At 40.9% G+C, this 12,058-nt stretch overlaps 2 protein-coding genes across 2 annotated transcripts; both read right to left on the bottom strand.

The window, feature by feature from the left end:
• Positions 1-1,449: 1,449 nt before the first annotated feature.
• Positions 1,450-3,670, bottom strand: LOC142096955 (hemoglobin larval subunit beta-1-like). The gene is made up of 3 exons (XM_075178581.1): positions 3,568-3,670; positions 3,105-3,327; positions 1,450-1,646 (listed from the first exon to the last, which is right to left on the bottom strand). The coding sequence occupies exons 1-3, from the start codon at positions 3,657-3,659 to the stop codon at positions 1,518-1,520; spliced, it is 444 nt and encodes a 147-aa protein (XP_075034682.1). The 5' UTR covers positions 3,660-3,670; the 3' UTR covers positions 1,450-1,517.
• A 3,475-nt stretch (positions 3,671-7,145) lies between these two features.
• On the bottom strand, positions 7,146-9,567 carry LOC142096954 (hemoglobin larval subunit beta-1-like). Its single transcript, XM_075178580.1, has 3 exons — positions 9,264-9,567; positions 8,801-9,023; positions 7,146-7,342 (listed from the first exon to the last, which is right to left on the bottom strand). The coding sequence occupies exons 1-3, from the start codon at positions 9,416-9,418 to the stop codon at positions 7,214-7,216; spliced, it is 507 nt and encodes a 168-aa protein (XP_075034681.1). The 5' UTR covers positions 9,419-9,567; the 3' UTR covers positions 7,146-7,213.
• Positions 9,568-12,058: the final 2,491 nt, after the last annotated feature.

Genomic DNA, 12,058 nt, shown 5'->3' with positions numbered 1-12,058 from the left:
CTTTTCCAGGTCTTCCAGACCGTGCAGACGGCGGCGCCTCTTCTCCTGTTCGACGCGGGGCCTCCGACGATGCTCTGGACGGGGGCGCTCCTAGCTCTTACAAGGGCTCCCCGCTGACATCTCTGCTGTTTTCTTTCAGTGGCAGGGTAGCTCCTTGCCCTGACAAGGGCACCCTGCCACTTCCACTGTCTTGATCCCGCAACGTCCTTCTGTCTCTCCGCCGACGAACTTCTGAAGTAATGGCGCTGCCCGGCGGCTTATTTAACTGCCGGCGCATTGTCATCACTGGGCGTCAGCGGGAGCGCTCATTGGCTCGCCGCAGTGCCTATCCTTTGAAAGGCTTGATGTGAGCTAGGATAGGCTCACTCATCCGGCCGCCGATTGGCTAGCAGGAGGAGGCGAGCCCTGATTGGCTCATCATCCCTCTGCCGACAGGACCTGCGGAAAAGAAGAAATACTCACCGCTGGAATGCTGGATTGGTGTGTAACTTTTCTTCGGTTCTTTCTTCACCCTCTTCGTGGGCACAGCGGCAGCCTCCATCTTTGCCCTCTTCATGGGCACAGCTGCAAGATCCGTGGGACACATCCCTACATAACCATGGGAACTCCCTGCTGCTTGATTAAGGGGCTCCTTTTACATAACCAATGCATGTGCTCCACCCACTATTGTGCTGGCTCTGCTTCCTTTTGTGTTAACTCTGTGTTTTGGGTATGGTGGCCTTAGTGGAACAAACATATAAGTCATTATGTAATACATCCAACTAGCATTTAGTCCATTGTTAGGTGGATTCATATGCAGGACCAGGAAGTGGGTGTACTGCTTAAAAGCACTGCTACAGATGAACATGCACAAATAAATAAGCAGTGTGGATGTGCATTTTCTGTGGTTTGTAAATTATCCTTAGTTCCTTCAGCTGGTTATCGGGTATGAAGTTCAAAAACTGTGTACTGACAAAAACTATTTTAGCCTAATAGATAGGAGTGTGTATCTAGTCTTTCTACTGCCTGAGACGGTAATTGAAATGGTGTCCTTTTATATCCCACAAAAAACAACATTTTCATATAAGTAGTGTACCCAGTTACATACAAATATTAACATATATGTCAACGTTATTTTGTCTTCCAACAAGGCAGGACACACACAGATTTAGATATTTACAGCAACAAAATTTGTATTTTTTATATTATTTCCCTACAACCTGCTGTTGAGGCGCCTGACAAAGTTTGTTGTCTTATAAGCACCTTCTGATGTATATATGACTTTATACCTAAGAAACTGTACACTGGGTTACCTTATATGGGTGGGAAGAAATAGTACATTATGTGTGTCCCACATGACTAAGCTTTGTCATCATTAATCCAAAATGATAACAAATTGTTATTGAATTTACCATGGAGTTTTCATTTATTGAGTGATAGCAGACAAAATGTGCTGTTTTTCTTTTAAAATAACATTTTATTTTTAATACAACAGATTTTATGCAGAGGTGACTCAATGTTAATATAATCACAGAGATTTAGTAATATCCATGGCTCAGAGCAGCCACCAGGACTGCAATAAACTTCTCCCAGGCAGCTTGGACTTTAGGGGTGAATGCAGATCCCAGCTTGCCAGCCAAGACGATCACCAGCACCTCACCGAAACGCTGTGAATAGAGCGCAACATGATTAGTTTATTAAATCAGGTGAGGTGGGAATTGTGCATTGAAGTGAAAGGTGATAAACATACATTTATTTCTGAGACCATTGTACAGGTATTGTGCAGCTTATATGTACAGATGGGTCTGATACAGAACCTCCGTCATTCTAGAGATTCTCACCCTAGAGTGCTTCTGATTCTCACCCTATAGCACGTCTGAACTAAAGTGTTTCTGAAATGGTTGCAGGGGCGCTCAGATGATATATGCAACAGGATAGACACTTCAGGAGGACTAAAAATGACAGATGATCTGGGTAGACTAGAAGAATGGTCAGGACAGTGGCAACTGCAGTTTAATGCCAAAAAATGCAAAATGACTCACTTGGGTCTCAAAATCCCAAAGGCTAAATATAGTGTTAATGGCACTATAATGGAAACTATTGAGGAGGAAATGGATCTGGAAGTCACTATTTCAGGCGAGTTAAAGACAGGTAAGCAATGTAACAAAGCAATTAGAAAAGCAAATCAGATGCAGTTGCATAGGGAGTGGAATCAGTAGCAGAAAGAAATAATTAATAATGTCACTGTATAGGTCATTGGTACGGCCTCATCTAGAATACTGTGCTCAGTTCTGGAGCCATATCTACAGAAGGATATAAATACATAAGAGACTGTACAAAGAAGGGCAACTAAAATGGTGCATGGCCTACAGCACAAAACTTACCCAGAAAGACTAAACAATCTTAATATGTATAGTTTGGAGCACAAGAGGGAACAGGGGGACATGATAGAAACTTTCAAATATGTCAAGGGTTTTAACAAGGTAAAGGAGGGAAAAATTCGTTAAAGGAAGAGAAGTATTAGAACACAAAGACACACACTGAAACTGGAGGGAAGTAGGTTCACAGAAAATTTGAGAAAAAACTACTTCACAGAAATGGTAGTGGATATGTGGATTAGCATCCCATCAGAGGTGATTGAGGCTAATGCAGTATAGCAATTTAAACATGCTTGGGATAGACATAAGGATATCCTTACAAAGAATAAAGGATCAAATAGGGGTTGAGGTTACCATAGGTTAAAAATTGAGCAGACTAGATGTGTCAAGCAGTTCTTATCTCCTATTAAATACTATGTTTCTATGATTCTATCCAAAACTTTGTACCCCTACTGTTCTGTTTCATGCTTATTATGTGTGTGGATATTTCCCTCTATTTTCATTGTAATAGATTTCTGAATTACAGATGGTATATAGGCAATAATGTGGTTTATGATGTAATATATTACTCTTTCACAATAGCTATTTTCTTTAAAATACAGTTTTAGTAATAATCAGACTAGTACTTGCTGCCATCAAGACTTAGTTCTCTCTACTTTGTAACTTAATATGATAAACTTAGAATTATTGGAAAGAAAATTGAATGACACTAAAACAATCTACTATTATGCAGTATTATTACTGTACCTTGAAGTTCTCGGGGTCCACATGCAGCACCTGGGCGTGCTCCTTGCTGAGGTCAGCCAGGTAATGTTTAATATCATCCAGATGTTTAATGGAATTGTCAATAGTGGTGAGCACCTTCTTGCCATGCTCACGGACCTTGGGATTACCAGTGATGGCAGTAATATTGGACAGGTTTCCAAAGCTGCTGAAATACCTCTGGGTCCAGGGGAAGACGAAAAGCAGCCTAATGCATATAAATAGATTGCATAAGAAAAATGATTAATATGTTCTGTTTTCAAATCTTCCTTTCTATGTCTATACTACGCTACTTACATAATTCTAATATATTTATGCATTTTCTACATGCTTAATGAAATTGTTATACTTTTATTTTCAAAAAATTATTTTTTACACTGTATATCATGTAAATGGATGTTTTGAACTCTACAATGTACTATCTTATAAATATAAAGTTATGTGTTACCTGCTCAGAGCGTCCTGACCATCCTTTTCAAGATTGATTTTGGCCCATGCAGAAGTGATGGCGGCTCTCTCTTCAGCTGTCCAGTGGACCATGGTGGATTTCTGATTAGAGGTTGCTAGTACAGCTGTAGTAACAAGATAGGATAGTGGACACATGACAGACCCTTCCTATTTATAAGAGCATTTCTCAAGGTCCACCCATGCTACACTATTGCTGTGTCATTCTTGTCCCCTTATCCACTAAAATCTGATAGGTCTGCAAATGGAAACTGCATTTTTAGCATTTTCGAACTGCTTTACTTATAATGCTCTCAATTCAGTCAACATAGTTTAGTTTTACAATAAACTGTTTTATTAATGCTATATATGTTTAGATTTCTTTCTGCAATTATTTTTTACTTTACTTTTTGTTTTAAAATATGCTAAAAATGACACATAGAGTAATGTCTACCGATTTAAACATTTATGCTGCAGCAAAAGTATATAATGGAAAAGACTAAGGGGTACTTCTAATACTTATCACTAGAGATGAGTGGTTCGGATTCTGTCTAATATGCCAGATCAGAGTATTGGGTATGCGAGGTGGCTCGGTTTCGCATAGCAATTTTTCAGATCTCAAAATGAGGCAAAATGTCATTTCTGGGAAATGACAGATCTTGCGAATTTTAGATCGATATCTTTTGTATTATATCCCTAACTCTTGTTCTCATCTGCTATTTTAAAACAGACAGCGTGTAGGGAGGATGTTAGCTGTAGAGCTCTGCTCTAAAAGTCGCGTGTAGAGAGGGTTAGACAAGGTGAAATAGGCAATTTAGAGAGCAAGCAAGCTGTCATTTTACTGCAGTTTATTTGTGTAGAGACCAGTCCGCTAGATTTGTGCGCTGCTAATAATGGTGTGCGAGAGTTTAGAATATTCTAGTATTCTATTATATGTATTCTAGTATAGACTTCTGAAGTAGTATTTAGTGTATAAAAACACAGAGTGCTGTTGTTGCCTGACTGAGCAGCACACACCGAAAAAGAAATACTAAATAGATTTCTTGCTTTTAAAATACACTGTTTGAAGCTAAAACCAATTTTGTAAGGGGCAGTATTAGTGAGTGGGACATCAGAAGTAGTTAGTGGAGAGAAATTAGGGTGCTGTATGACTGAGCAGCACCTCCCCAAAAACACACATATTTCTTAATTTCTTTCTTTTAAAAATCCAAATGTATTTCTAGCAGTCAAAGCAATTGTTTTTAGGGGTAATCAGTGACATCTTGTTTTTTAAGCGATCAAAAACCAGGGTGTTGTTTGAGTGTGATCAGCAGCACCCCCCATAAAACAGATATAATTATCTTCCTAAGAACTGGGTTTAAATTGGAATCTACCCTGTCTAAATGATAATGAAGGTAGTTATTAAATGGTTATTACAATATTAGCATTAATAGTATATTTGCCTCATCATTAGACCCTTATGATAACAGGGGACACCAGGGGTGTCTCAAGGGAATATAGCACCCACTAGGGGCTGAAATAGACACCCTTTTACATTTTTTTTTACTTTCTTTGTTTTAATATTAAAAGTGTTTTTCTGCCAGTCAATGCAATTGCTGTGAGAGGCAGTCAGTGGCATCTTGTTTATTAAATGGACCAAAACCAAGGTGGTGTTTAAGTGTGACCTGCAGCACCCCCCAAAAAACAAATATTTTTGTTAAAAAAACCCAGGGTGTTGATGGAGTGTGAGCAGTCGCTGAACCCCCCAAAAATTATTAAAATGTATTTTTAAGAACAAATTGTCTAAAATTGAATTATGTAATTGTGGTGCAGTGTCAAAAGAATTGCTCCATCTAAATGGTTTCTCCTAACCAATGGATCCTGCACCCTTTACCTAGCCCCCTCACTAGGCCTTGCGGCCTACCTAACTATAGGCACTAGCCCACTAACTAGGGCCTTGTGCTCTTTAAACACTATGGGCTTTAAGCCCTCTAACTACCTGAATGGACCTTGTGCCCAATTGCCCTGGGCCTTGTGCCCCTAACCGTAGCCACGGGCCTTGAGCCCGACTGCGTACACGGGTCTTGTGCCTGACCTAAGTGTTAAGTATAATTACCTGCTCTGCGCAGGATACTCAGCTTGACCAGGCGTCTTCTTCTCCAGGTCTTCCAGACCGTCCAGCCGGCGGCGCCTCTTCTCCTGTTCGGTGCAGGGACTCCGACGATGTTCTGGACGGGGGCGCTCTTAGCTCTTACAAGGGCTCCCCGCTGACATCTCCGCTGTTTTCTTTCAGTGGCAGGGTAGCTCCTTGCCCTGACAAGGGCACCCTGCCACTTCCACCCTCTTGATCCCGCGACGTTCTTCTGTCTCTTCGCCGACGAACTTCTGAAGTAATGGCGCCGCCCGGCGGCTTATTTAACCGCCGGCGCATTGTCATCACTGGGCGTCAGCGGGAGCGCTCATTGGCTCGCCGCGGCGCCAATCCTTTGAAAGGCCTGAGGTGAGCCAGGATTGGCTCACTCAACCGGCCGCCGATTGGCTAGCAGGAGGAGGCGAGCCCTGATTGGCTCATCATCCCTCTGCCGACAGGACCTGCGGAAAAGAAGAAATACTCACCGCTGGAATGCTGGATCGGTGTGTAAATTTTCTTCGGTTCTTTCTTCACCCTCTTCGTGGGCACAGCGGCAGCCTCCATCTTTGCCCTCTTCATGGGCACAGCTGCACGATCCGTGGGACACATCCCTACATAACCATGGGAACTCCTTGTTGCTTGATTAAGGGGCTCCTTTTACATAACCAATGCATGTGCTCCACACACTATTGTGCTGGCTCTGCTTCCTTTTGTGTTAACTCTGTGTTCTGGGTATGGTGGCCTTAGTGGAACAAACATATAAGTCATTATGTAATACATCCAACTAGCATTTAGTCCATTGTTAGGTGGATTCATATGCAGGACCAGGAAGTGGGTGTACTGCTTAAAAGCACTGCTACAGATGAACATGCACAAATAAATAAGCAGTGTGGATGTGCATTTTCTGTGGTTTGTAAATTATCCTTAGTTCCTTCAGCTGGTTATCGGGTATGAAGTTCAAAAACTGTGTACTGACAAAAACTATTTTAGCCTAATAGATAGGAGTGTGTATCTAGTCTTTCTACTGCCTGAGACGGTAATTGAAATGGTGTCCTTTTATATCCCACAAAAAACAACATTTTCATATAAGTAGTGTACCCAGTTACATACAAATATTAACATATATGTCAACGTTATTTTGTCTTCCAACAAGGCAGGACACACACAGATTTAGATATTTACAGCAACAAAATTTGTATTTTTTATATTATTTCCCTACAACCTGCTGTTGAGGCGCCTGACAAAGTTTGTTGTCTTATAAGCACCTTCTGATGTATATATGACTTTATACCTAAGAAACTGTACACTGGGTTACCTTATATGGGTGGGAAGAAATAGTACATTATGTGTGTCCCACATGACTAAGCTTTGTCATCATTAATCCAAAATGATAACAAATTGTTATTGAATTTACCATGGAGTTTTCATTTATTGAGTGATAGCAGACAAAATGTGCTGTTTTTCTTTTAAAATAACATTTTATTTTTAATACAACAGATTTTATGCAGAGGTGACTCAATGTTAATATAATCACAGAGATTTAGTAATATCCATGGCTCAGAGCAGCCACCAGGACTGCAATAAACTTCTCCCAGGCAGCTTGGACTTTAGGGGTGAATGCAGATCCCAGCTTGCCAGCCAAGACGATCACCAGCACCTCACCGAAACGCTGTGAATAGAGCGCAACATGATTAGTTTATTAAATCAGGTGAGGTGGGAATTGTGCATTGAAGTGAAAGGTGATAAACATACATTTATTTCTGAGACCATTGTACAGATATTGTGCAGCTTATATGTACAGATGGGTCTGATACAGAACCTCCGTCATTCTAGAGATTCTCACCCTAGAGTGCTTCTGATTCTCACCCTATAGCACGTCTGAACTAAAGTGTTTCTGAAATGGTTGCAGGGGCGCTCAGATGATATATGCAACAGGATAGACACTTCAGGAGGACTAAAAATGACAGATGATCTGGGTAGACTAGAAGAATGGTCAGGACAGTGGCAACTGCAGTTTAATGCCAAAAAATGCAAAATGACTCACTTGGGTCTCAAAATCCCAAAGGCTAAATATAGTGTTAATGGCACTATAATGGAAACTATTGAGGAGGAAATGGATCTGGAAGTCACTATTTCAGGCGAGTTAAAGACAGGTAAGCAATGTAACAAAGCAATTAGAAAAGCAAATCAGATGCAGTTGCATAGGGAGTGGAATCAGTAGCAGAAAGAAATAATTAATAATGTCACTGTATAGGTCATTGGTACGGCCTCATCTAGAATACTGTGCTCAGTTCTGGAGCCATATCTACAGAGGGATATAAATACATAAGAGACTGTACAAAGAAGGGCAACTAAAATGGTGCATGGCCTACAGCACAAAACTTACCCAGAAAGACTAAACAATCTTAATATGTATAGTTTGGAGCACAAGAGGGAACAGGGGGACATGATAGAAACTTTCAAATATGTCAAGGGTTTTAACAAGGTAAAGGAGGGAAAAATTTGTTAAAGGAAGAGAAATATTAGAACACGAAGACACACACTGAAACTGGAGGGAAGTAGGTTCACAGAAAATTTGAGAAAAAACTACTTCACAGAAATGGTAGTGGATATGTGGATTAGCATCCCATCAGAGGTGATTGAGGCTAATGCAGTATAGCAATTTAAACATGCTTGGGATAGACATAAGGATATCCTTACAAAGAATAAAGGATCAAATAGGGGTTGAGGTTACCATAGGTTAAAAATTGAGCAGACTAGATGTGTCAAGCAGTTCTTATCTCCTATTAAATACTATGTTTCTATGATTCTATCCAAAACTTTGTACCCCTACTGTTCTGTTTCATGCTTATTATGTGTGTGGATATTTCCCTCTATTTTCATTGTGATAGATTTCTGAATTACAGACGGTATATAGGCAATAATGTGGTTTATGATGTAATATATTACTCTTTCACAATAGCTATTTTCTTTAAAATACAGTTTTAGTAATAATCAGACTAGTACTTGCTGCCATCATGACTAAGTTCTCTCTACTTTGTAACTTAATACGATAAACTTAGAATTATTGGAAAGAGAATTGAATGACACTAAAACAATCTACTATTATGCAGTATTATTACTGTACCTTGAAGTTCTCGGGGTCCACATGCAGCACCTGGGCGTGAGTCTTGCTGAGGTCAGCCAGGTAATGTTTAATATCATCCAGATGTTTAATGGAATTGTCAATAGTGGTGAGCACCTTCTTGCCATGCTCACGGACCTTGGGATTACCAGTGATGGCAGTAATATTGGACAGGTTTCCAAAGCTGCTGAAATACCTCTGGGTCCAGGGGAAGACGAAAAGCAGCCTAATGCATATAAATAGATTGCATAAGAAAAATGATTAATATGTTCTGTTTTCAACTCTTCCTTTCTATGTCTATGCCACGCTACTTACATAATTCCAATATATTTATGCATTTTCTACATGCTTAATGAAATTGTTATACTTTTATTTTCAAAAAATTATTTTTTACACTGTATATCATGTAAATGGATGTTTTGAACTCTACAATGTACTATCTTATAAATATAAAGTTATGTGTTACCTGCTCAGAGCGTCCTGACCATCCTTTTCAAGATTGATTTTGGCCCATGCAGAAGTGATGGCGGCTCTCTCTTCAGCTGTCCAGTGGACCATGGTGGATTTCTGATTAGAGGTTGCTAGTACAGCTGCAGTAACAAGATGGGATAGTGGACACATGACAGACCCTTCCTATTTATAAGAGCATTTCTCAAGGTCCACCCATGCTACACTATTGCTGTGTCATTCTTGTCCCCTTATCCACTAAAATCTGATAGGTCTGCAAATGGAAACTGCATTTTTAGCATTTTCGAACTGCTTTACTTATAATGCTCTCAATTCAGTCAACATAGTTTAGTTTTACAATAAACTGTTTTATTAATGCTATATATGTTTAGATTTCTTTCTGCAATTATTTTTTACTTTACTTTTTGTTTTAAAATATGCTAAAAATGACACATAGAGTAATGTCTACCGATTTAAATATTTATGCTGCAGCAAAAGTATATAATGGTAAAGACTAAGGGGTACTTCTAATACTTATCACTAGAGATGAGTGGTTCGGATTCTGTCTAATCTGCCAGATCAGAGTATTGGGTATGCGAGGTGGCTCGGTTTCGCATAGCAATTTTTCAGATCTCAAAATGAGGCAAAATGTCATTTCTGGGAAATGACAGATCTTGCGAATTTTAGATCGATATCTTTTGTATTATATCCCTAACTCTTGTTCTCATCTGCTATTTTAAAACAGACAGCGTGTAGGGAGGATGTTAGCTGTAGAGCTCTGCTCTAAAAGTCGCGTGTAGAGAGGGTTAGACAAGGTGAAATAGGCAATTTAGAGAGCAAGCAAGCTGTCATTTTACTGCAGTTTATTTGTGTAGAGACCAGTCCGCTAGATTTGTGCGCTGCTAATAATGGTGTGCGAGAGTTTAGAATATTCTAGTATTCTATTATATGTATTCTAGTATAGACTTCTGAAGTAGTATTTAGTGTATAAAAACACAGAGTGCTGTTGTTGCCTGACTGAGCAGCACACACCGAAAAAGAAATACTAAATAGATTTCTTGCTTTTAAAATACACTGTTTGAAGCTAAAACCAATTTTGTAAGGGGCAGTATTAGTGAGTGTGACATCAGAAGTAGTTAGTGGAGAGAAATTAGGGTGCTGTATGACTGAGCAGCACCTCCCCAAAAACACACATATTTCTTAATTTCTTTCTTTTAAAAATCCAAATGTATTTCTAGCAGTCAAAGCAATTGTTTTTAGGGGTAATCAGTGACATCTTGTTTTTTAAGCGATCAAAAACCAGGGTGTTGTTTGAGTGTGATCAGCAGCACCCCCCAAAAAACAGATATAATTATCTTCCTAAGAACTGGGTTTAAATTGGAATCTACCCTGTCTAAATGATAATGAAGGTAGTTATTAAATGGTTATTACAATATTAGCATTAATAGTATATTTGCCTCATCATTAGACCCTTATGATAACAGGGGACACCAGGGGTGTCTCAAGGGAATATAGCACCCACTAGGGGCTGAAATAGACACCCTTTTACATTTTTTTTTACTTTCTTTGTTTTAATATTAAAAGTGTTTTTCTGCCAGTCAATGCAATTGCTGTGAGAGGCAGTCAGTGGCATCTTGTTTATTAAATGGACCAAAACCAAGGTGGTGTTTAAGTGTGACCTGCAGCACCCCCCAAAAAACAAATATTTTTGTTAAAAAAACCCAGGGTGTTGATGGAGTGTGAGCAGTCGCTGAACCCCCCAAAAATTATTAAAATGTATTTTTAAGAACAAATTGTCTAAAATTGAATTATGTAATTGTGGTGCAGTGTCAAAAGAATTGCTCCATCTAAATGGTTTCTCCTAACCAATGGATCCTGCACCCTTTACCTAGCCCCCTCACTAGGCCTTGCGGCCTACCTATCTATAGGCACTAGCCCACTAACTAGGGCCTTGTGCTCTTTAAACACTATGGGCTTTAAGCCCTCTAACTACCTGAATGGACCTTGTGCCCAATTGCCCTGGGCCTTGTGCCCCTAACCGTAGCCACGGGCCTTGAGCCCGACTGCGTACACGGGTCTTGTGCCTGACCTAAGTGTTAAGTATAATTACCTGCTCTGCGCAGGATACTCAGCTTGACCAGGCGTCTTCTTCTCCAGGTCTTCCAGACCGTCCAGCCGGCGGCGTCTCTTCTCCTGTTCGGTGCGGGGCCTCCGACGATGCTCTGGATGGGGGCGCTCTTAGCTCTTACAAGGGCTCCCCGCTGACATCTCCGCTGTTTTCTTTCAGTGGCAGGGTAGCTCCTTGCCCTGACAAGGGCACCCTGCCACTTCCACCGTCTTGATCCCGCGACGTTCTTCTGTCTCTCCGCCGACGAACTTCTGAAGTAATGGCGCCGCCCGGCGGCTTATTTAACCGCCGGCGCGTTGTCATCACTGGGCGTCAGCGGGAGCGCTCATTGGCTCGCCGCGGCGCCAATCCTTTGAAAGGCCTGAGGTGAGCCAGGATTGGCTCACTCAACCGGCCGCCGATTGGCTAGCAGGAGGAGGCGAGCCCTGATTGGCTCATCATCCCTCTGCCGACAGGACCTGCGGAAAAGAAGAAATACTCACCGCTGGAATGCTGGATCGGTGTGTAAATTTTCTTCGGTTCTTTCTTCACCCTCTTCGTGGGCACAGCGGCAGCCTCCATCTTTGCCCTCTTCATGGGCACAGCTGCACGATCCGTGGGACACATCCCTACATAACCATGGGAACTCCCTGTTGCTTGATTAAGGGGCTCCTTTTACATAACCAATGCATGTGCTCCACCCACTA

The sequence above is a fragment of the Mixophyes fleayi genome, chromosome 7 (genome assembly GCF_038048845.1).
Source record: "Mixophyes fleayi isolate aMixFle1 chromosome 7, aMixFle1.hap1, whole genome shotgun sequence".
Taxonomy (NCBI): domain Eukaryota; kingdom Metazoa; phylum Chordata; class Amphibia; order Anura; family Limnodynastidae; genus Mixophyes; species Mixophyes fleayi.
Note: the sequence above shows the minus strand (reverse complement) of the source record. Positions and strands in the feature narration are given on the sequence as shown.